The sequence below is a fragment of the Lucilia cuprina genome, chromosome 2 (genome assembly GCF_022045245.1).
Source record: "Lucilia cuprina isolate Lc7/37 chromosome 2, ASM2204524v1, whole genome shotgun sequence".
In the NCBI taxonomy this organism is placed as follows: domain Eukaryota; kingdom Metazoa; phylum Arthropoda; class Insecta; order Diptera; family Calliphoridae; genus Lucilia; species Lucilia cuprina.
In genome coordinates, this window is record NC_060950.1 from 25,661,453 (window position 1) to 25,686,868 (window position 25,416).

The 25,416-nt window shown below is 29.6% G+C and overlaps 3 protein-coding genes across 4 annotated transcripts in view; all 3 read left to right on the forward strand.

Moving 5' to 3' along the window:
* The first annotated feature begins 380 nt into the window (after positions 1–380).
* Positions 381–1,462, forward strand: LOC111682831 (trypsin-1). Its single transcript, XM_023444820.2, has 2 exons — positions 381–721; positions 796–1,462. The coding sequence occupies exons 1-2, from the start codon at positions 447–449 to the stop codon at positions 1,349–1,351; spliced, it is 831 nt and encodes a 276-aa protein (XP_023300588.2). The 5' UTR covers positions 381–446; the 3' UTR covers positions 1,352–1,462.
* Positions 1,463–7,715: 6,253 nt separating this feature from the next.
* On the forward strand, positions 7,716–9,776 carry LOC111682837 (chitinase-like protein Idgf3). The gene is made up of 3 exons (XM_023444827.2): positions 7,716–8,356; positions 8,433–8,969; positions 9,037–9,776. Exons 1-3 carry the CDS (start codon positions 8,239–8,241, stop codon positions 9,687–9,689), a joined length of 1,308 nt encoding a protein of 435 aa, XP_023300595.2. The 5' UTR covers positions 7,716–8,238; the 3' UTR covers positions 9,690–9,776.
* A 4,334-nt stretch (positions 9,777–14,110) lies between these two features.
* LOC111686423 (protein timeless) overlaps positions 14,111–25,416 on the forward strand; it is a 44,735-nt gene continuing 33,429 nt past the window's right edge. Inside the window, exon 1 of one of the 2 annotated variants that reach the window (XM_046949118.1) lies at positions 14,111–14,947. The gene's annotated coding sequence lies outside the window, so the exon portion shown is untranslated. The remainder of the gene's footprint in view (positions 14,948–25,416) is intronic. The other variant, XM_046949115.1, reaches the window with a different exon arrangement.

Sequence of the window (25,416 nt, forward strand, 5' to 3'; positions counted from 1 at the left end):
TACTAACCCCCATTTCTACAACAAAAACTATTCATGGTATTTAAGTCAAGTATTAATACAATCTAGTCTATATCTAGTCTATATTTTAATTTCTTTCTTCACCCATTATTGCTGGAAGTCTGCACATACAGTTGACCTACATTCGCTTATGACTAGAGTTTAAAGTCAATAGAAAATGTAATAGATAAGAACCACCACCACCATCACCACCTCCGAGTATTTTTATATAGTATCACTAACTTACGGCTCAATGGGCGGTCATTTTGGTAAATTTTTTTATTATTAGCAATTGGAAAATGTTTGTAATCAACTTGAAATCTTTATTTAACAAAGTATAAAAGCTAATGAAAATTTGAATTTCTATAACAGTTTCACATTAAACTACCTCAAGTGTACTTGTAGTAATCAGTTTCGGAATAACGCGAAATCGAAGTTAAATATATAAAATGTTTAGATACCTTTTAATAGCATCAGTAGCGTTATGTCTGACTACATTCGTGCTAGAGGTACAGGGTAGAGGTTGTTTAATACCCAAAACAAGACAAAATAGATCAGCGGATTATGAGGTGGGTCGACCACGTTTGGATGGTCGTATTGTGGGTGGTTATAAAATCAATATAACCGATGCTCCTCATCAAATATCCTTGCAAACTTCGGGTCATATTTGCGGTGGTTCTATTATTTCGCCACAATGGATTTTAACAGCAGCTCATTGCACCGAGTAAGTTCTTATACCTCACTACATAACTAGGACTAGGTCTATTCTAATGAAATCTATATATTCTTCCTTTTTAGAGGACGCACAGCTTCTCGCATGAAAGTGCGTGTGGGTTCTTCAGAATCCGCCCAGGGTGGTGAACTTATACAGGTAGCCGAAATTGTCCAGCACAAACAATTCAATTACTCGAATGTCGATTACGATTATTCGCTGCTAAAACTCTCGAAAGAAATTGAATTTGATGATACCAAGAAAGCTGTAAAACTACCCGATGTCAAAGATAATTTCATGGATGGTGATACATGTTTCGTTACGGGTTGGGGTAATACTCAAACTTCCGCTGAATCTCGCGAATGGTTGCGTCAGGCTGAAGTGCCAATTTTTAATCAGGAAGAATGTTCCGATAAATATAAGAAATTTGGGGGTATTACAGAACGCATGATTTGTGCCGGCTATATTGAGGGTGGCAAGGATGCCTGTCAGGGTGATTCTGGTGGTCCATTAGTAAATGAATCTGGTGTTTTAGTGGGTGTTGTATCGTGGGGCTATGGTTGTGCTAAACCTGATTATCCAGGTGTTTATTCAAGAGTTACCTATGTACGCGATTGGATTCGTACAAATAGTGGAGTTTGAGAAATTTGTTATAAAGGAAATTGTTGAAAATATTATTATGTTGATTTTTTTTTTGTTTTTGAATAAAATTAATTTTAAATAAAATTTCTTGGTTTTGATTTAAATCTAAAATTTACACTTGTTCAGATTTCTTTTAGTGCTTTTAAGAATGTAATACTTTCAAATTTAAACTTTTTCAGACTGATAACTAGATTTTTTTAAGTTCTTTCAAGAATGAACTTACAATTTCATAGGAACAATTCTAGAACTAGTTCTTTTTTCAAAAAATTTTTGTCTGGAACTAAAAAAAAGTTAACTAAACAAACTCAAACGAGAGAAGCACCAGAACGTAATCTCAAGAACACTGACTCTTTCTCTGCCATTACCTCGCTTCCATTTGGAATTACGTTACTTTAACAAAGTGACCCACCATGTCCAAAATTTACACTTTGCAAGTTACAAAGGGGGAGGGAGTGAATCGTTCTATTGCAGCAACATTTTGTTAGTCAATTATCCATGGAAAAGTCCTCTTCTTAAAAAACGTGCAAAATCTAAATTATTCACCTTATCTATATTATATATATATATATATATATATATATATATATATATATATATATATTATATATATATATTATATATATATATATATATATTATATATATATATATATATATATATATATATATATATTATATTATATATATATATATATATATATATATATATAAAAGATTAGCGATACTGACTGACAGATTCATCATCGCGCAGCCCAAACGGCTGAACCTAGAATCATGAAATTTTGACTGTAGATGTGTTTTTGGTTATGTAGATCCACTAAGGACGGATTTTTGGAAATTTGTACATTTACGGATAAAAAAGGGGAAAAACGGGTAAAACAGGTTTTCTTAATTATCTTACACAATATAAGTGATACAAGAAAAACTCTAAATGCGCCTGTATCTACTCTTAAAATGAGCAGATGGGTGTCTGGTACTTTTTTTTCAAATTTGTACTTTTAAGGGGTTTAACATGTGTAACAAAGGTGATTTTGGTACCTTTTTTGGCTCCTTATAACTTTTAAACTAATTAAAATAATAAAATTTTTATAAATATTTTGGATACATCTCCCAAAATTATGAGACACCTGTTTCGTACTTTTTTAAAAATCAGTCCTTTTTGGATGCAAAAAGGGAGAAAACTGTATTTATGGTACTTTTTTTTAGCACATTAAGAAAAGTTTTTCGGTTTATTGAATAATTCCTATTAAATTACGGACTAACTCTGTAATATTTATTGTAATAAAATTTTTGCAATTTCACTGGGGAAAAAGTACCAAAAAGGGAAAAAATGGGAAGTTTAATTTTATTCAAACTCATTGTGCATATTTTTATAAAACTTGAAAAAGTAGTTTATTTACTCATACAAAATGTACCAACAGACATTATTTTGGAATTCGAGTACTAATTTCTATATAGGACCAAATTCGAGTAAATTGTTTGGTACTTTTTGAAAGCACTATTTTTCTGGAACAAATGAATGCAGATTTGAATCGTTTGAGTTTTATCTGTGATATATAGATTTAAATAGGGAACATTTTGTAAACTTAATTCTCGAAAAAGTATATTTCTAAACGAAAAGGGGAAAAATTGTATTCTTTATTATTACTAAATTTTATTCCACTTTTGCTACTTTTTCTTTCTTCAAATGATACTCTTTGTATGTTCTTTAATATTCAAAACACATGATTATTAAACGTATACGTCCTCATGGAATAAGATTCTTTAAGAGAGAACTTTTTAGTACTTTTTATCTCACAAATGGTACTTTTTTAATTTTCTAAATATTCAACCTAGGAGCATTAATTTTAACATACATGGTCTTGACTGTAAGTGGGAACTATTTGGTACTTTTCTATTTATACCCTACACCACTATAGTGGGGAGGGTATTATACGTTTGTGCTGATGTTTGTAACATACAAAAATATTGGTCCAATACCCACCTTAAAGTATACCGATCGACTCAGAATCATTTTCTGAGTCGATTAAGACATGTCCGTCTGTCCGTCCGGCTGGCTGTCCATGTAAACCTTGTGCGCAAGGTACAGGCCGCAATTTTCAAGATAATTTGATGAAATTTGGACCAAGCATGTTTTTTGGCACAGGGACGAAGTCTAGTGAAAATGGTTGAAATCGGTCCATTATTTCACCTAGCCCCCGTACAACCGTACCTCCCGATTTGAACTTTTTATGCCATAATTACATTAAATATTCTATTACCTCTCTAAAAATTGGCATAAATAAGTTTTACTTAAGTTAAATGACACTGCAGATTTTCGTAAGGATCGGCCCTTATTTGACCCTAGCCCCCATACAAACTCCCCTGCAAAAAATGTCTTAAACGTCTAAAATTGACTTGTAACCATTTGTATCGCAATGAAACTCAACAAAACTAACTGTTATTTAAAAATATATCCTTTTCCCAAATTTACCGAGGATCGGCCCAATTTGACCTATATAAAGCCTCATTTAGAAATTTTATTTTTTTATCAATAAATTGCTTAAATATTTTGGAAAAATATTCAACATAAAAGTTTTTTTTATAAAAAGTAAAAATTTTAAAAATATACTCATGGTGTCGGGTATTATATGGTCGTCCATGCCCGACTATACTTTCCTACTTGTTTTTATATGGTACCTTTTAGATTCTTTATAATGGTCCTTATTAAATGAGAATTTATTGAGAGAGATTTTTGTACTTTTTCGTTTTTCCGATGGTACTTTTTGATATTTTTACGATATTGAACATAGTTATTGAAAATAAAATTTAAAAGTTAGGGACCTTAGAGAATGAGAATCTACTGAAAGTGACTTTTGGTATTTTTTAATTCATTAAAATTATATTTTTGAATTGTATATAATATTGAACTCAGAAACACAGAATTTTTGATTAAATGATAATCTATTAGAGATAGTTTATAGTACTTTTTTTCAAATAATACTTTCGAAATTTGCAATAATGTGGAAGCTAAATGAATGAAACTAAAAATAAACGCTTCTTACTGAATGCGAATTTAATCACGTGGTATTGAACTTATAAAAATTAAACATTAGAAAAATGTTTTATCAATTTTAATTTTCCATAACGGTAAACAAAATTTCGTATGTATTTAATTTAAGTTAGGGTAGCGAAGCACCCAGGGTATACTAGTTAAACTATAAAATTTTAAATGCAACAGGTGCCATTTCAGCAACAAACATCCTTATAAATTAAAATCAGATATTTCAACGACTTTTTGTTTTGCACATTCCACTCTCTAATAAAAGTTTCCATCTCACGTTTTATAAAACACTTTTAACAGGTTTGTTGACATAACAGCGCCGCCTCCACAAGTGTGTGTATGTGTTTGTGTGTGTGTGTGTTCGACAACTAAATCAAGTGAAAACCAACTGCGTTGGAAATATTGCATGCATCAGCACTATTTAAACTTAACAAAATAAAGGTTTCCCTTCAAATCGCTAAAACTGTGTGGGTATGTGTTACTAGGACAACGAGTTTTTATCAGTAACATCCCACATACAACCAATTCAAAGGAAAACTTTTAAGAAAAAGGAATAAAATCAATGTCAAGTGCAATGTTTCGAAAAGTTTGCTGAAAGAAAAAAAATACAAAGGAAGAAACTAAACTGAAAAAATTAACTTTTCCTACAGTTTACAGGTGCAATAAAATTGCTACACTCAAATAAATATTTAGTAAGAACAAACGAACTGGCTATAAAGAGAAAAGAAACATAAACAATGAACAGCTGTTTTTATACCCTCCACCACCATCAGTGGTGATAGAGGGTATATATCAGCTTGTCATTCCGTTTGTAACACTAAGAAATATTCATCTAATATTCTTGATCCTTATGAAATTCTGAGTCGATCTAGATATGTCCGTCTGTCTGTATAAAACACGCTCATGTTAAAATGAAGCAATGAAACTCCACAAAATTCACTGAAAATATTCATTGTTATCCTAAGCAGTTTGGTATTGAAAATCAGCAAGATCGGTGAAATAGTGTCAGAGTTATGAGTAAAAATTTAAGACAACCTCGAAAAAAATGGCGATTTTTCACATATTTATTTTTACTTTTTACAAAAACTACTGCAGATAAATTGATGAATTTTGGCAGAGATACGTCAATTGGTGACAGAATGAACATTGTAAAAAATCGGTTCATAATTTCATATACCTCCCATACAAATGTACATATTCCCGGAAAATGTGTTTATTGTTAATAACTTCCTTTACAATATGTCAATACAATTCATATCAAGGAAAAAATGTTTCTATCGGTCCACAAGTGGTCATAGCTCCCATATAATGTCCCCTCCCGAAAATCACTTAAACGCTTCAAACTCATTAACTAATTAAGATATTTATACAAACTTTGCTACATATAGTACTTTTATATACATAAATGTTACCGCAATATTTTCTTGCGATCGGTCCACAATTGGTCATAGCTCCTATACAAGGTCCTTTCCCGAAAATCACTTAAACGCTCATAACTCGCTACCTAATTAAGATATCTATACAAAATTTACTACTTATATTACGTTTATATACATAAATTTTTTTTCCGATCGGTTCTCTCCAAAAAGTCGCTTCAACGACCATAACTCATTGCCTAATTAAGATATTTATACGAAATTTGTCAAAAATATCACATTTATAGACGCAAATGTAAGTGTCAGTTTTTTCCGTTTGGACCACAATTTGTCATATCTCCTATATAAGTTCACTTAAACTAAGTCATTATCTAGGATAGAATTGTTACTTTTATGCATAGAAAAGTCATTCTAAAATTTTGATCTATCCACAATTGGTCATAGCTCTCGAACAAGGTTCTCTTTAGAAAAACACTTAAATGCATAAACTTATTGCCAAACAGTGATATCCATGCAAAATTTGCCACAAATATTACTTTTATATACAGAAAATATAATTGAAATTTGTTTAACGATCATCCATAATTGATCGTTCATTTTCGAAAATTACGTAAAAACTTTTTACTCATTTGGTAATAAAGTTCTTAAAAAAATAAACTTTTTTTTACTTCAGAAATGTTACTGTCAATTTGTTTATCTCTTTATTTATTATTTATTAAATAGTAATGTTTATTTATTATTAAATAGTAATGTGACCGACTTCCAAGAACCCATTTGGAGATTACCATCCTTTGACTATTTTTGACCGTCTTTTGATTGTCTCTTTGAAGGGTGTAGCGTGACGATTGACTTCCTCGTAGGACAAACCCTTGATAAAATGATTGGTCACCTGGCTAGTCAGCTGGTTAGGGGCCATCACAAGTGGTAGGTTAAGTGGTAAGTTCGGGACTGTCTCGTCGAACTGCTGGGAAGAAAACTTAAATTAAAAACAAAAAATATATTATTAAGTCCACATAAGTTATACTAATCGATAAATTGTTTATTTTAATAACAAGTATGAATGTATAGTCGGGCGTAGCCGACCATATGATACCCTACACCAGTCAGTTTGTATGTTAAAAATGAGGATTATTTAATAAAATAAAGCATTTGGTTTGTTCTTTTTTTAAATTTATTTCGGAATATTTTTACTTTTTTTGCCAAAAAAAAAAAAAAATATTTTTTACAAGAAGGCTCAAAGGGGAGTAGGGTAAAATATGGACCTATTCTTAAAAATGTTGGTAGGGGGAGTTAAGTCTTCTTCTATGTAGAATTTAAGAGTGTTAATAGTGTTTGTAAGTGAATTTTGACCTTTAAGTCATTTTCTGAAGGGGAGTTTGTATGGGGGATAGGGTCAAATAAAGTCCTATCAGTACAAAAATCGGTAGTGGCATTTAAAGTTCTATGAAACTAAGTTTTGTCGACTTTTGTTAACAAAATAGATCATTTAAATTAATTATAAGCCAAAAGGTCCTATTTGAGGGGTACGGTTGTATGGGGGCTAGTCGAAATAATAGACCGATTTTAACCATTTCCTTGGACCAAAAGAAACGTGTGTACCAAATTTCATCCAATTATCTTGAAAATTGCGACCTGTACCTTACGCACAAGGTTTACATGGACAGTCAGCCAGACGGACGGACGGACGGACGGACATAGCTTAATCGACTCAGAATATGATACTAAGACGATTGGTATACTTTAAGGTGGGTATAGGACGAATATTTTTGTATGTTACAAACATCAGCACAAACCCAATATACCCTCCCAACTAAAGTGGTGTAGGGTATAAAAATTGTATACATTTTTTTTTGTCATCAGCTGTTTACTTTTCTCGCTCAAGTTTAAACCACCTCTACAGGACGCTTAAACTAGCAAACAAAATTTACTAATGGAGTATTCAAAAACAACTTTCAAAGATTTATTTTGATTTAATCCCTAATCTTTCACCTAAAGATTGGTGGCCCTTAGTTAATTACTGTAAAATACGAAACATATATTAAACCAGTTTTAACCAAAAGAATAAAGATTATCTTTATCAGAAAAACCCGCCCTAAGTGGTTAAAATATCTCAATCGAACAAATTACAGCTTTAAATAAAGAAATTATTAGCGTCTTCTATTATAAATAATTAAAAAATATTTATATTAAAATGAATCAGATGTGAATAGTATGCCCTACAGTATTTAATACAAATCGTGATAAAATATTTGTGACTATCGTTACATTTTAAAAATTATTCAATAAATAATCCAGTTTAAATATATACATTCTCATTTGTTGATCATGAAATCTTGTGAAAAAAAAATCCACTTGACTTTAAGGGGTTTCTAAATTCGACTATGATGAATGAGTGTGGTTTGATCTGTAATAAAAATATTTAAAAAATATTTCAGTATTTATAAGAAAACTGCAGTGAATGTTATTACAATGAAGAAATTGCAGGATTTTTTTGGTGTTGCAGTGATCTTACTGGGAACATTTTTAAAATGGTCACAAGCCATCAAATTGGTGTGTTACTATGACATGTCAAGTGCCAGTAGAGTGGGTATGTATTGAAATTATTTAGTTTTGCAACTATTTATTGTTAATACTATTAAATTTTATAATTACTAACATTATAGGTCGAGCAAAATTTACTTCTCAAGATATGGAATTTGCTTTAAATTTCTGCACTCATGTTATATACAGTTATGTGACCATAACACCGGATAAATTAGTTCTTACGGCACAAATGCCCGAAAAACAACAGGAACTAGCTAATATGCAAAGTTTTAAAAATAAATATCCAAATGTTAAGTTTCTTCTTAGTATAAGCGGTGAAAATAATGACAAAACTATTAAAAGTTTTTTACAACTATTAGAAGATCGTCAGGCCACGAAAATTTTAATTAAATCTCTTATGGATGTCTTAATCAAGTATAAATTCGATGGCTTAAGTTTGGATTTCCCCTTACCGACCGTATTGCCTACTGAACCAGTTCGCATTAAAATTTGGAAATATTTTATTAACTTATTTAAAATCCATCATTTTGATACAGATCCGAAATATATGGAACACAAAGATCAGCTAACGATTCTGATACAACTATTAAAAGCCCATTTTAATGAACGCAACCTTATGCTGACATTAAACGTATTACCCAATATAGATTCGAAAAGTAAGCGCTTATTTATTCATGTATATCTAAACATATTCTTATACATATATACATTAACATTTTTCAGAATATTTTGAAATTCCTGAGATTATTAACTATTTAGACTTTGTTATTCTATCGGCATTTGATTTTTTTACACCTCAACGTAATCCCCTAGAAGCTAATTTCATGTCACCTACAAAAGCTCTAAAATCCACAACACTTCAATATAACAGTGATTTAAGTTTGGGAAATATTAAAGATTTTTATAAATTTTGGCATTCGCAAAATGTACCGCGACACAAAATCGTTGTTGGTGTTGCTGCTTATGGTCGTTCTTGGAAAATGACAAAAAATTCAAATAGTAATGGTATACCTCCAGTTTACTATACCGATGGTCCTGCCACTGCTGGTCCTCAAACCTATACGTCTGGTTTTCTATCTTATCCTGAGATATGTGAAAAGTTACGTGATTTTCAGTTAAAAAGTGTTACCGATCCTAAAGCAAAATCTGGTGTTTATGCTTTTCGTCCAGCCGATAGTAATGGTAATTTTGGTATTTGGATTAGTTATGAGGATTATATAACGGCTGGGGCAAAAGCTGATTATGTACGAAATCATAATTTAGGTGGTGTAGCTTTAATAGATCTGAGTTTAGATGATATACACGGTGAGTGTAATTGTGAAAAATTTCCCATATTGAAGTCAATTAGATTGAGATTGACTAAAATATTTTCTTAAAAAGAAAAATGTGCAAAATTTTATAATTTATAGTTTCTTTTCAATGTAATTTTTGTATTTATACCCTAAAAACAATATAAATAAAATAACAACTTTACTATTTTTAACATAAAATTTTTACTTTCATTCATTGCATATGCTACGTTTATTTGGACTTTAAAGAAACACCTTAAAATTTTGAATAACCTAGTATTTTTTCAGATATACATATATTTGAATATTTAATTTATATGACAGGTGTCAAGATAGATAGATAGATACATAGATAGATAGATAGATAGATAGATAGATAGATAGATAAATAGATAAATAGGTAGATATATAGATAGATAGATAGATAGATAGATAGATAGATAGATAGATAGATAGATAGATAGATATATAGATAAATAGAAAGATAGATAAATAGATAAATAGATAGGTAGGTAGGGTTTCTTTAAAAAACTGTTTTTTTTTTATTTGGAACAGTTTCTTTTCGAAGCAGTTTTCTTTTAAAATTTTTGGTCAAAAAGAGTTTCTTAAGAATAGTTCAAATCAGGGCAGTTTTCTTTAGAAAAATGGTTTTAGAGAAGTTACGTATCACGACAGTTTTTTTACAATCAAAACAATTTTCTTTAAAAAAAAGTTTTCTGTTTCTTTAGAAAAGTTTATTTTAACAGATTTATTAAGAAAAGTTTCACGTTGCATCAGTTTTCCTTAAAAAAATTTCTACTTAAGAACGTTTTTTTTAAATGGTTTAGGGAAAGTTTTTTGCAGACCGACAGTTTTCCTTAATAAATTAAAATTTTTATTTAGAAGTCTTCCTTATTAAGATTCTTTTTATTAAAATTTTACACTCATTTTCCACACATAATTCCTTACAATAAACCATTAATAACTTTATAAAGCATTTATGAATATGGGTGTTACTGTTTTACCTAATTTCCTTAGCTTTAAGTATAATCCGTTATTTTTTTCAGCGATTTGCAGTAATTTATTCAATTGAGAAAGTTGGCAACATTGCTATTAAATCCACACACATTTACATAAAAAATGGGGAAAAAACACACACATAAAATAGAAGGAATAAAGTAATAAAAACAAAATAATGAAAAAAGACACATAAAATTTTAATTTAAGCCCGTTTTTTTTTTTTTGTTACAATTCACATTTTCTTTATAAAAATCAAAAAAAGATTAATTAACATTTCACATTATTACTAGTCTATAGTCTAGTCTATAGTCTAGTCTATAGTCTAGTCTATAGTCTAGTCTATAGTCTAGTCTATAGTCTAGTCTATAGTCTGGTCTATAGTGTAGTCTATAGTTTAGTCTATAGTCTAGTCTTTGGTCTAGTCTATAGTCTAGTCTATAGTCTAGTCTTTGGTCTAGTCTATAGTCCAGTCTATAATAGTCTACTCTAGTCTGTAGTTTGGTCTATAATCCTTTTATAGTCTAGCCAATAATGTAGTATATAATCTATAGTCTAGTCTTTAATTTAGTAGAGAATAAGTTCAGTACTTTATATACAATCAGTACTATTATTGTTATAAATTAATTTTACTTAAAAATATTTTTAACTTTTAATTATCCATATCTGGTTTCTACGTACGTACATCCATTCTTAGTTTCGTGATTATTACGTACTCATTTCAAGTACTATAATGACGTTTGAGCTTTACAGCTTACACTACATTATGAAAGCCCTAAAAAACGAAAAAGTGCAATGTTTAAAACTAATTCAACTTTTTGATATCCTACGATTACATATAATCTCGGATTCTGTTGATACAAATAATTTCAATTTTGTAGACTAACAATCAAAAAAGATGGTGCACAAATAAAGTATATTTGTTTTTCACGGTTTCTCTTGCACCTGGTAAAGGGCTTAGAGAGTCATATATGATCATAAATATAAAATTTCATAAGAAGGAAAATTGCTGTAGAAAATTTGACAACGATCGGTTTATAACTTAAAAATTCAAGAATATCCATTAAATTAGACATTAACTGGTTTGATACAATTAATAAAGTGTTTTGAAGATCAGTTCACTATTGAACCGTTCGGATATTAACAGCTCTATTCCGAAAATCTATCTGATAAGGTAGTTAGAGGCCAAAAATCGGTATATAATTACACCTAGTCACATAACGGATTCTAATAAGCTGAATATATCGTACATGAAAAAGAGTATTTACTGTATAATAGAATGTCCTATGGACCACTTTGCTATCAGAATACCTTTCTAGCGATGCGTAATCTATATATATATTTTGAAATTTGAACATTTACGGGTAAAAAGAGGAAAAAACGGGTAAAACAGGGTTTCTTAAATATCTTACATAATATTAGTAATACAAAAAGGTTTAAATGCACCTGAATCTACTGTTAAAATGAAGAGATGGGTGTCTGGTACTTTTTTGTAATTGGTACTTTTAAGGGGTAAAAATGTGTAACAAAGATGATTTTGGTACCTTTGTCAGCCCTTTATAACTTTTAAACTAATTAGCATAATCAAATTTTTCTAAATATTTTGGATACATCTCTCAAAATTATGAGACACCTGTTTCGTACTATTTTAAAATTCAGTCCTTTTTGGGTGTAAAAGAGACAAAACTCTATTTATGGTACTTTTTTTAGCACATTAAGAAAACTTTTTCGTTTTATTGAATTATTCATATTAAATTACGGACTAACTCTGTAATATTTATTGTAATAAAATTTTTGCTATTTCACTGGGTAAAAAAGTACCCAAAGGGAAAAAAGTACCAAAAAGGGGAAAAACGGAAAATTTAATTTTATTCAAACTCATTGAGCCAACTTTTATAAAAGTAGTTTTTTAATTTTCTAAAATATTCAACCTAGGAACATTAATTTTAACATACATGGTCTTGACTGAATAATATTCTGGAAGTGGGAACTATTTGGTACTTTTCTATTATTCAAATGGATTATTTATAATGGTTAACCGGAACACACATGGTTCTTTATTAAATGAAAATTAATTGAAAGAGATCTTTGTACTTTTTCGTTTTTCCGATGGTACTTTTTGATATTTTTATGATATTGAACATAGTTAGGGTAGCGAAGCACCCAGGGTATGCTGGTAATGTAATAAATAAACCATATTTTTGAAAAGGCCGTCAGTTACCTAAAAACTATTGAAAATTTAGATATCAATACCATATACACAAAAACTATAGACTAGACTATAGACTAGACTATAGACTAGACTATAGACTAGACTATAGACTAGACTATAGACTAGACTATAGACTAGACTACAGACTAGACCATAGACTAGGCTATAGACTAGACAAGACTAGACTATAGACAAGACTATAGACTAGACTATAGACTATAGACTAGACTATAGACTAGACTATAGAATAGACTATACACTAGACTATAGACTAGACTATAGACTAGACAATAGACTGGTCTATAGACTTGACTATAGACTTGACAATAGACTAGACTATAGACTAGACTATAGACTAGACTATAGACTAGAATATAGACTAGAATATAGACTACACTATAGACTAGATTATAGACTACACTATAGGCTAGACTATAAAGTAGACTTTTTACTAGGTTAGACTACAGGATAGTCTTTAGACTAGAATATATATTAGACTATTTACTAGACTAGAATATAGTCTTGACTATACATTTGCTATAGACAAGACTTAAGACTTGACTATAGACTAGACAAACGACTAGACTCTATACTAGATTTACTACTGAAAAAATTACTTAAGTATAAAACTTTCCTTCCCTGGTTTTGAACTATATATTATACTGCCACAAGGTACTTATTTTCCATATGGAAGAAATAAAAACAACAAAACGACGGAAAACTAAAACACTACTACACAATTAAACTTTGGCAAATGATTTTTGTGAATGATTAGTTTCGCCTGTACATAGGTACCCCCTGATAAACCTTACGTAGTACATTTTTTGTGCAAAAATAAATGAGAAAATATCTCGGTTCAATACAGAAAAGTAAATGATATGGAAAAAAAAGCAAACAAACAAGAAAATCGGTGACATAAAGAACGTGCTGCACGTTGTCGTTACACGTGAGTCGAGTGGAAACAAAACGAATAGTGGATAGAAAAACAAAACGTTTTACTTAACGTGCATTGGCGTAAGTGGGACAGCTGGTAAGCAAAAAAGAGTACGAAAGACTTAGAGAAAGCTTTTTTTTCATTATTTGCAAAAAAAAAAGCTTTTATTTTCTATGCCGGCTTACAAAACTCATGCAATTGCAATGTGTTGGATTGTAAGAAAGTGCAAAAACACTACAATGTTGTTGTTTGCTAAAAGTTTGGGGGGGGGGTGTTGAGAGGAGATAATAGTTTGTAAACAAACACAGTTAGCTGCAAGTACTCACAACTTAGGAGAGTCAATTCAACAAATATTTGAATCACTCACAGTTGAAACGACCAAGTGAACGGATGTTGTAAACGGAAAATAATATTTAAAGTTTATTTCTCATTTAGAACAACAGTTTTTAAATATAAAAAATTGTGAAAATTAAAAAAAAATTATTAAAATTTTTAAAATTAAGATAAATTTCTTAAAAAAGGAAAATTTATTAAATAAATGAAAAAACTGCAAATAATCAATTACTTTTGAAAAAAAAAATTATGGAAAAATTTTATTTTGCCATACAATTTATATATAGTATAGCAGAAAACGTGACTTGTTGAATAATATTAAATGCAAAACAACAACAACAAAAGATTTTACAAAAATAGAAATCACGTTGCAAATTTATGTAATTGTTTAAATATTTAAATACCCAAACTAAATAACAGTTAAGAAAAAAGAAAACAATAATCAATTAAAGAAAATTTAAAAAAAAATTAAAATATAAAGAAAAAATACCAAAAACAAAGAAGTGAAAAAATGTCCAACAAAAGAAAACTGCATTAAAGAAAATGAAATGAAACAATTAAAAGCTTGTGTTACTAAATCACCAACCAATAAAAAAGCTTTAGTTAAACTTGAAATTTTTAAATAAATTAATAGTTGCATAAACAACAACAATAAAAACTAAACATATATTAATTAAATAAACAAAATCTGCACATTTGACTGCGGTTAAAGCTTAAAAATATTAAAAGCTATAATTGTTAATTTGCAATAACTGTTTCGTACGACTAAATACCTTTAAGTTTAGTTCTACAAATCAAAGTTTTCTTTTTACTCAACACACAAAAATAAATTTTGGATTATTTATTTAACAACAACAAAAGAAATATTTGGTAAGTCTATATTATTTAAGAACAAGTATCGAGTCTTTAATAGCCTCTTCCCTACTCCTACTATAGTGTGGAGTGTATAACGCTTTCTGATAATACTTTCTTACTCATCAGTTAAACTAGGCTTAACTTGCTGTTAGATTAAACTCGAAACAAAGTTAGGCGGACTTTAACAGATGATTGTGTTTTTATACCCTACACCACTATAGTGGAGAGGGTATTATACGTTTGTGCTGATGTTTGTAACATACAAAAATATTGGTCCAATACCCACCTTAAAGTATACCGATCGATTCAGAATCATTTTTTGAGTCGTTTAAGTCATGTCCGTCCGTCCGTCTGTCCGGCTGGCTGTCCATGTAAACCTTGTGCGCAAGGTACAGGCCGCAATTTTCAAGATAATTTGATGAAATTTGATGAATGGTTGAAATCGGTCCATTATTTCACCTAGCCCCCATACAACCGTACCTTCCGATTTGAACTTTTTATGCCATAATTATGTCAAATATTCTATTATCTCTCTAAAACTTGGCACAAATTAGTTTTATATAAGTATAAATGACACTGCAGATTTTCGTAAGGATTGGCCCTTATTTGACCTTAGCCCCCATACAAACCCCCCTTCCAAAAATGTCTTAAACGTCTAAAACTGACTTGTAACCATTTGTATCGCAATGAAACTCAATAAAACTAACTGTTATTTAAAAATATATCCTTTTCCCAAATTTCCCGAGTATCGGCCCATATTTGACCTATATAAAGCCTCATTTAGAAATTTTAGTTTTTTTTTTATCAATAAATTTGCTTAAATATTTTGGAATAATATTCAACATAAAAATTTCTTTATAAAAAGTAAAAATATTAAAAATATATTCATGGGGTAGGGTATTAAATGGTCGGCCATGCCCGACTATACTTTACTACTTGTTCAGTTTTAGATTTAAGCTCAGTTAACTTTGCTATTGTTGCCAAGTTTTCATTAAAAATCATAAACAATGAACAGCTGTTTTTTGCAAACAATACTTTTGTAAAATGGAAAATTTTGGAAAAATGTTAAATAAACATTTAAAACAATAATTAGTAAAACAAAACAAATCAGAAAATTGCAATTTACTTAAAATATTAAGTTTTAAAGTGATCGGGCCTCATTTGACCCTAGCAAACCCGTACAAACTCCCCTTCAGAAAATGTCTTGAAGTTTAAAATTCAGTTATAATTTCTAATAAAACGATTACCCTTACTCTTGTAGAAAATCTCTTTTTTTGTCAATAATACGTAAAAATATTCCACAATACGGTTAAAAAACAAATTAAATGCTTTATTTTTATAACCTTCACCTTCGTAAGAAGGGTATATATATAAGTTTGTCATTCCGTTTGTAATTTCTATAATATAATTTTCCGACCCTATAAAGTATATATATTCTGGATCTTTATGGATGGCGGAGTCGATTAAGCCATGTCCGTCTGTCTGTTGAAATCAATTTTCTAAAGGTTCCATATATCTTCGAGATCCAAATCTTCAATAATTCTGTCAGACATGCTTTCGAGAAGTTTCCTATTGAAAATCAGCAAAAACGGTCGATAAATAACTAAGATATTGGTAAAAATCTGAGACTACCTCTGAAAATTTCCTCAACAAATTATAAATAAAAGCTTAAAAACAACAAGGAGATAAAGTAGTAATATGTTGGTAATACAGCTCATATTTGTTTGAGGGCGGTAATACAGTTTGACGGTGGTAGTACAGTACAACGGTTAATATTTCTTTCTGCTATAGTTTATATTTGTTTGAGTGTATGTTGTGTGTGACATGTGTTCAGAGATACAAAATTAAAACTGTTTTTTTAAACATACTTGGTGAAGGGTATATAAGATTCGGCTCAGCCGAATATAGAAATCTGACTTGTTTTAAAAAATTTTCCACTTATTTAACATACTGACTGGTTTTGGTTATCATATAGTGAGCAAGGTCCGACTGCACATTCATACTTGTTTTCCTTACAATCGTATAACCCCCATACAACTGGCCTCTTCCAATTTCAAATATGAAAACCGGAAAAGGGCGTTGATATTCTCCTTTATTGTAATGAATTATAAACACACAACTTTTATCGAAGACACTGCTTTTTATTTTTTACCCGATTGCTTTTCTATTCTATGAATTAATCATTGGACTAGTATATAAACAAGAGTTTACACTAATCTTATGTCAAATCTAGACTAGTCTATTGTCTAGTTTATAGACTACTTCATCATCCATAGAGAGACAATAGACTTTTTATTGACTAGTCTAATGACCAGGGCAATGATTTCTATTCAATTGCATGTTTGTAGTCAGTAACTCAAAATAACTTTTAACTGGTTTTCTTTTCGAATTAAAGAATTTACTACAAAATGGCATCCATTTGTTGTTGCATATTTTTTGCATAATTTATTATAAATGCATAAATTGCATATTTTGCTTTAAAATGCATATATTTTGCATATTTCCAACAATTTTATAGCATATCTACTAATTTTTTTTAAACAAATTATTTTGTTTTCTCTGTATTTCATATTTTTACAACAAATTTGGCATTTACATATTTAGAGTTTTTTTAAATAAATATCAACAAATTTCGATTTAACAACAAAACACTAGATTCTATGAAATACAATTTTATATAGTTTTATATAATTTTTAAAACTACAATAGCCTGGAAGATATTTTGTCCTTAAAGTATCGGTTTAGTATCAATTTCTGAGTTTGTCCATCTGTGTATTCATATAAAATGATAACTTGATGAAAATCCTTAAAAACCCGTCAAAAAAAGAACTTTCAAAGAAGCGAAAAAGAAGTAGAGTTTTCTCCATGGAAGTACTGAAAAATACCTAAAATAAGTTATGATTTTAACACAGCCTTGTAATAGGAGGGATTTCCATCTTATTTGATACCAAATTCACTACTTCTAAAGCCATTATCAGGAAGTAATTTTTATGTTAATTTTTTGGAATTGGAATTGGAATTCAGAACAAATATACCTTAAATTAAACAAAAAATGATTCGTTTAGCTTCTTTGGACGTCAATAAACATCACTTCCACAAAAGTAAAAAAAAATGACTTAGTGCTAATTTTGAAGTGTTGATTATTTCTATCCTTTTTGAAGTACTTTGTTTTATTTTTGCTGGGAACCTGTATTTTTGTTGTCAAAAAACGTAGGATCTGAATATCTGGTAATATGTACCAGGCATGGGGGGGGGGTTAATGATATCTCAAAGTAATTTATTACATGGTCAATTACAATTACTTGTAATGTGTAAGTAGTTCGTAAAGTCATAAATGCTTATTTGCACCAGATCTATTTCTAACTCCTAACAATACAGTCCACCTATCCTTGGTAGGAAATCCTCCATCCAAATTGAATAAATATTATTACGAAGTTCCTAATTCCTTGTGTTTTATTTCATTCCGTTTTTCATACACATTTGTTCAATTATTCTGAGTACAAAATCTATGAGATTTTGTTTAGATACAGAGAGTTAAGCAACGCTTCAAGCTGTCCAGCCCTTTTGCCTTCCTAAAGAGATTTACCCAAACATATACTACTTTATTATCTAGCCCATAGAGTGACAATTGACTTTCTATTGACTAGTATAAGAACCAATCTATTTACTTAATGATCAGTCCTCTTTATCGACTAGTCTAATGACTAATATATAATCTTAAAATACGTTTAACTAGACGTCTTTGGACTAATATAAAAACTCTATACACCAATTCATTGTCTAGTTATAGCTTAAACTCTAGTCTATTGCGAAGTTTAATCTTGTACTCAAAAACATCAAAGGGGAATAACATCAGAATCAATTCATTTTTAGATTAACGAATCTGATTATTAATTGACATTTAATTGCCAACTCAAAAACCCGCTTTTAGAGTTGTCTTCTTCTTTCTTTTGAAACATGCATTGTTTTGACGTTTTCTGTCATTTTATATGGCAACACTGCAAAGTTTATTCTTGTACTCAAAAACATAGAATAATTTTATACATAGAAGCGAATCTGAGCATGACAGAACCTAAGTCTGCTGTCAAAAACCTAAGTCGTGAGAATGTATTAGTTGAAAAATATGTAACCCAACAAACACAAACTTTTTCGTTTAAAAAGTTTTTATATTTTTGTTTGACATTATATTTCGATATTTTATGAAATAATGTTTTGAATTAGCCATTTTTATTCAATATCAGTTGACCAATGTAAGAAACATCTTCGTTAAAAATTATTCTTAATTTTAAATAAACTCTTTGTGTTTGCTGGGTTGAGTCAATATTGACACTTAAAAATTATATTAAAAAAATAAAAACGATTGAAAAATTTGTTTTTTTTCTGAAAATGTTTTCAATAATTTTATAGGAAAAACATAACTTTTAGCAGTGTTTATTGCAGCAGCAGGGGCTATTTTGCCAAAGGAATTGTGCTAATGCTAAAATTAACGCTTGATATGAACGATTATTGTTAATTTCAAAGCAGCCCAAATGCAGTCAAAGTACACCCTACACCACACTAATGGGAACGGCATTTTGTTTATGTCTTAAAGTTTGTAACACCTGCGTCGATGTAATGATGAAATCCGTCCATAAATTAGCCTATTGGAATATTTTGTAAGCGGTACATGCTATACAAGAATAGGGTATTTATAAAATTCGACTCAACAAATTTTATATATTCGAAATTTTGACTATATATTGTTAAAATGAGTAGTACATTCATTAATTAAGCAAACATCAATCTCTTGAATATAACTTCTACATTAAAAAATACTAAATAACTTATTGCTACTTACTCGCAATGTGGTAGGGTATGATGCATTCGGATACATTTTGTACTTTCATATTTTTGTTTTTTTTTTATGTAAACAAAAATAAAAATACTCATACAATTATATTAAATTCACACAGAACCTGTACATGTGAGAGAGTAATATTTCTTATGCTCACTTTCGTATCTATTTATTAATTTATGCTCAAAAACATCAATAAGGGTTAAAAATCAGTATCAATTTTATTTAGATTAACTAGTCTGATTATTAGTTGGCATTTTTTAATTGCCAAATCAAAACTTCTCTCTTAGTTTGCTGAGAATTTAAACAGGTGATGTTGATCTTCGGGCTGTCTTTGGATTGATTTGACGAATCAGAAAGCCACAGATCTGGTACTATGAGAAGCGCTTGTACAAAGTGCAGTTTTTCGGACTAGATAGAAAGAAAGAATGAAAAATAGATAGATAGAAAGATAGATAGATAGAAAGATAGATATATATAGATAGATAGATAGATAGATAGATAGATAGATAGATAGATAGATAGATAGATAGATAGATAGATAGATAGATAGATAGATAGATAGATAGATAGATAGATAGATAGATAGATAGATAGATAAATAGATAGATAGATAGATAAATAAATAAATAAATAAATAGATAGATAGATAGATAGATAGATAGATAGATAGATAGATAGATAGATAGATAGATAGATAGATAGATAGATAGATAGATAGATATGTAGAAGGATGTAACTCCTACATACATATATATGTACATCACTTCCGAAGAAATATACCCATCGGTCCTGTCATTCTACACTTTAAATATTGTTGTTTTTATCAAAATTCTTATGAAACAAATATAAAGCAACGGTAAATCCTTACATAAACAAATTTTTATCTACGTGTAGTTTTTTGTCATAAACCCATTCAATTGTTTAACCTGATTTTAACTTCCGTCAAATTCGAAAAAAATCTCCATATCTACATATTCTTCAAATTCGTTTTTAAATAACACACACCTCTTGACAAGCAGCAAAACTTTAATTTGTGTTTTTTTTATATGTATGTATGTATGTTGTATGTTTGTATGTATAGTATATATTTCATTTTAATTGCAAATTTGAATTGTTAAATCATCATACAAAGATAAAATCTTGACAATCTTTAATAACTTTGTATTTTATTAAGGAAACCTAAAAAAATAACAAAAACTCAATTTGATTTCTTCAATGAAATATTTCATTTGCATATCAGGGATACATACATATGTATGTTCATTAGTGATAGCTCCCCTTACTTATTTTTGTTCATACAATCAGTCTAGTCTAATGTATATCTGTGATAGATACGTTGACTTATGAAACCAATCCACGTGCGTATGTATGTTATTAAACCATTGAAGGTTACAATATTTTAATTTATTTTTTTAACGACACAAAACCTTAGTTATTATATCCTACAGCAATAATTGAAACGAGAAACTTGTATAGAAAAAAGCTTTAGTAAGATATTGTTCTAAATAAAGTAAAGCTTAAGCTAGAAAGTTTTTTTCTATACAATAGTTTGTTTTAAAGCGATAACGTTTTCTACATAGTAAAACTTGAGCGATAAAGTACATTTTCGTGCGCCGCTTATAAAATTTGATAGTAAATCTACTTTAAGCATTCTACGCGTCAAGCCATTCTATGCTTTTGTACAAGTAACTTTCAGCATAGGAACTCATTGCTTCTACTATTTTGACAGAGGCGTATAATGCGAAAAATCATAGAACGCGTGGTGTGGACCTCCAGCTTAAGCAATAGAGTTTTTGTATATAATAGCTTGGGCTTAAGCAATTGATTTTTCTGTATAATAAAGCTTGGGCCTAAGCAATAGATTTCTCTTTATAGAAAAGCTTGAGCTTAAACTATAGAGTTTTCTGTATAGAAAAGCTTGAGCTTAAGCGATAGAGTTTTCTGTATAGAAAAGCTTGAGCTTAAGCGATAGAGTTTTCTGTATAGAAAAGCTTGAGCTTAAGCGATAGAGTTTTCTGTATAGAAAAGCTTGAGCTTAAGCGATAGAGTTTTCTGTATAGAAAAGCTTGAGCTTAAGCGATAGAGTTTTCTGTATAGAAAGCTTGAGCTTAAGCGATAGAGTTTTCTGTATAGAAAAGCTTGAGTAAAGTTAAAAAACAAATTAGATGCTTTAATATTTAAAAAATAATCCACATTTCTAACATTCTGACTGCTATAGGGTAGCATATGGTCGGCCATGCTCGACTAAGTACACATTCATACTTGTTTCTTATATTAATTATTTTAAAAGCAAAAATCCATAAAATTTTAAAAAATAGAACAGAATCTGTTAGTAAATGTAGGTTAAAATACTATTACACAAGACAATAAAAACACCTTCATACTTTGTGTTTTTTCGTATTTTTCAGTTTTTTCATTATAATTCTAAGAGGTATATTTTTACAGCGATTATTTAATTTTCTAAACAAAACTTAACTTTCTATGGATTTTATGCAATTTTAATTTATTTATTTACTTGTTGAGTTCTTATGAAAATATACTGTCACATGCCCTAGTCTTGGGTTTCCTTTTACAAATACAAATGTTTCTTAACGTGATACGAATTGATTAGATGTGAATCTTTGTAACCACCTGTTGTAACAATAAAAAAAAATAGTTGAAAGCTTCATGAGGGTGTTTCGGAAAGCTTTTGTAATATATTTTTATACTATTGAGGAAAAACAACGACTGTGGGGGGTATTCGCCACTAGGCAGTACAATTAAATGACAGATACATGAATAAATAATTTTAAAAACATCTACATATAGACATACATATACATATGTACATAGAAATTTCTTTTTGAGTAGTGTACATAATACAACACGTTGCCTAACATTTTTCTTTTAAAAAGAGGGTGTGTCGCCTCTGTTTTTATTTGTTTTGTAACCAAACACATGTTAAGTTTAGATACCCTGGAAAAACATGGGAATGACTGGTACTTACTCAACAACTTACTTTTTTAATGACTACCATCTTAGGATGAGTCAGTTAATAACTTACGAGGTACTTACTTTTCAGCCTTGACCTAAAGTTTGTGGCCTCCGGAAGGTTTGTGGTTAACTAACTAACTAACTAACTAACTAAATAACTAATCCACATGTCTAGTAGATATATAAAATTCTAATGTTATTGACTGATTCATCATTGCAGAGCTTAAAAGGAAGTTGAAGTTGAAATGTTTAAATTTCGACAAATATCATTAGTGCCACAATACATTTTATTACTTTTTAGATATTTCGACGTTTAAGCGAAGGAGAGAAAGGATGGGATCATACTTTGTTATTATTTTATAGCAATTGAGTAAATAGCAGAAATAAAATCATACGACTTTTACTCCCTTTTATGGCATACGTATAGAATTTTATTTTACGTGTGATCGTATAAAGGTCCCTTCAAAACTATTTAAGCTGGCTTTACACGATCACACAAGTAATATGATCTGTAAAAATTTTTTGTAGAAGAGTACGAATGCGATCGTCTAAACGCTAGGTGTAATGAAACTACATCCGTATTCTCTTTTAACTAATGTTAGAAGAGAATACGGTTGAAAAATTTGACGGTTGAAAAATTTGACAGTCGTATGGCTCTCTTTATTTTTTGAAATGATTATTACAGGTCGCATTAGATCAGGGATGTATTTTTATGTAAACACATACAAAAAAGTGAAACAGCTGTTTTCATCTTACTTTGTTATTGTTTTATACCAAACTTTAGGGTTCTATAAATCGACTTTCGAATAATCGAACAATCGACTTTTTGTCGAAAAAATTCGAAAAGTCGAAGTGGACTATTTTGTTCCCAAAAAGTCGATAACTCGACTATCGTCTGTGAAAAAAGTCGAAAAGTCAACTTTGTTAATAAAAGACGAAAAAGTCGATAAGTCGGAAAAAGTCAAAAATAGTCGAAAAGTCGAAAAAAGTTGAAAAGTCGGAAAAAGTCGAAAAGTCGACTATTTATAAAGTACATATAGTCGAAAAGTCGAAAAATCGACTTTGAATATAATGCAAAAAGTCGACTTTTAACTAAATGCAAAAGGTCGAAAAGTCGTCTTTTAACTAAATACAAAAAGTCGAAAAGTCGACTTTTCGTTTCAATTATAGAACCCTACCAACCATGTGAATACCTGAAATAAAAATCATTCGACTTTTATTCTCTTTTTATACCCTCCCCCACTGATGATGGTGGCGATAGAGGGTATACATAAGTTTGTCATTCCGTGTGTAACACCAAGAAATATTCATTTGAGACCCAACAAAGTATATATATTCTGGGTCCTTATCAAATTCAGAGTCGATTTAGCTATGTCTGTCTGTCTGTCTGTCTGTCTGTCTGTCTGCCTAAATCATGCTCACGTTTGAACTAAGCAAAGGAAGTCAGCCAAATTCACCGATAATATTCAATATTATCCTAACCAATAATATTCAATATTATCCTAAACAGAAAATGCACAAAATCGGTTCACACCGGGAAAAATTATGAATAAAAATTTAAAACAACCTCGAAAAAATAAGCATTTCTTAAACATTCTGATGTAATTTTCTCGAAAACTATGCAAGAAAATTCCAAGAAAATCACCATACATTGGTTTCTGCACAAGAGCTTGACCCCTGCTGAAAATTGCCAGAATCGGTTCACAATTTCATATACCTCCCATACAAAAGTACATATTCCCGGAAAATGGGTTTTTTTTTGTTAATAACATTCGTCACCATGTCGATGTCTTCACAAAATTTTACAAATTAAAATATATTCATGTCAATAGAATTCATTCAGAGAAAACATTTTTTGAATCGGTCCATAATTGGACATAGCTCCCATACAAAGTCCCCTCCCGAAAATCACTTAAACGAGCAGAACTCATTGCTTAATTAAGATATTCATATAAAATTTGATACAAATATTTCTCTTTTATACAGAAATGTTAAAGTTTTTTTTCCGATCCGTCCATAATTGACCATAGCTTCCATACAAGGTCCCCTCCCGAAAATCACTTAAATGAGTATAGCTCATTACTAAATTAAGATATATATAAAAAATTTAGTACAATAATTACTTAAATGCACAGAAATATTTCTGAGAAATTTTTTTGTCATAAATACGTTGTAGTCCCTACAACGCTTTAACCTAGTGGCATTATCAGTTTGTGTAGAACAAAATTATATACAGTGAATCAATTAAGTAATTTGCCTATGTAAAATTTTATAAATTTAAAGAAAAAACTTTATGTGAACAATTATTTTTAGCAAAATAAAGCAATTTGTTTGTTGTATTTTTTAAAGAATATCTTATATTTTAATTTTCTACCATAAAAAGTAAAATCGTTATATTAATTAACGAGATTTTTGTTAAAATGTGAACGTATTGTCAATAAAGTATTTTGCTTTTTTAGGTTTTTTGTTAATTTTTTTTAATATTGCTGCATTATTTTATAATATTTAATATTTTTATTACTCTTATATATTAGAATAACATTTTTAGATATTTTAGTAGTGGAACGACTAAATTTGGACATTTCTTAACCGATTTATTATCCTATATACCTATCAGAATTTAACAATATTTGACTTAACATAAAATCTATCGTTTCTTTCATTAAATTTCGAA

Bases quoted from the DNA above. Each gene is read 5' to 3' on its own strand.
- LOC111682831 (XM_023444820.2), top strand. From the start codon at position 447: ATGTTTAGATACCTTTTAATAGCATCAGTAGCGTTATGTCTGACTACA. The intron at 722-795 runs GTAAGTTCTTAT...CTTCCTTTTTAG, and splicing joins ACAGCAGCTCATTGCACCGA to AGGACGCACAGCTTCTCGCA.
- LOC111682837 (XM_023444827.2), top strand. From the start codon at position 8,239: ATGAAGAAATTGCAGGATTTTTTTGGTGTTGCAGTGATCTTACTGGGA. The intron at 8,357-8,432 runs GTATGTATTGAA...CTAACATTATAG, and splicing joins GTCAAGTGCCAGTAGAGTGG to GTCGAGCAAAATTTACTTCT. The intron at 8,970-9,036 runs GTAAGCGCTTAT...AACATTTTTCAG, and splicing joins ACCCAATATAGATTCGAAAA to AATATTTTGAAATTCCTGAG.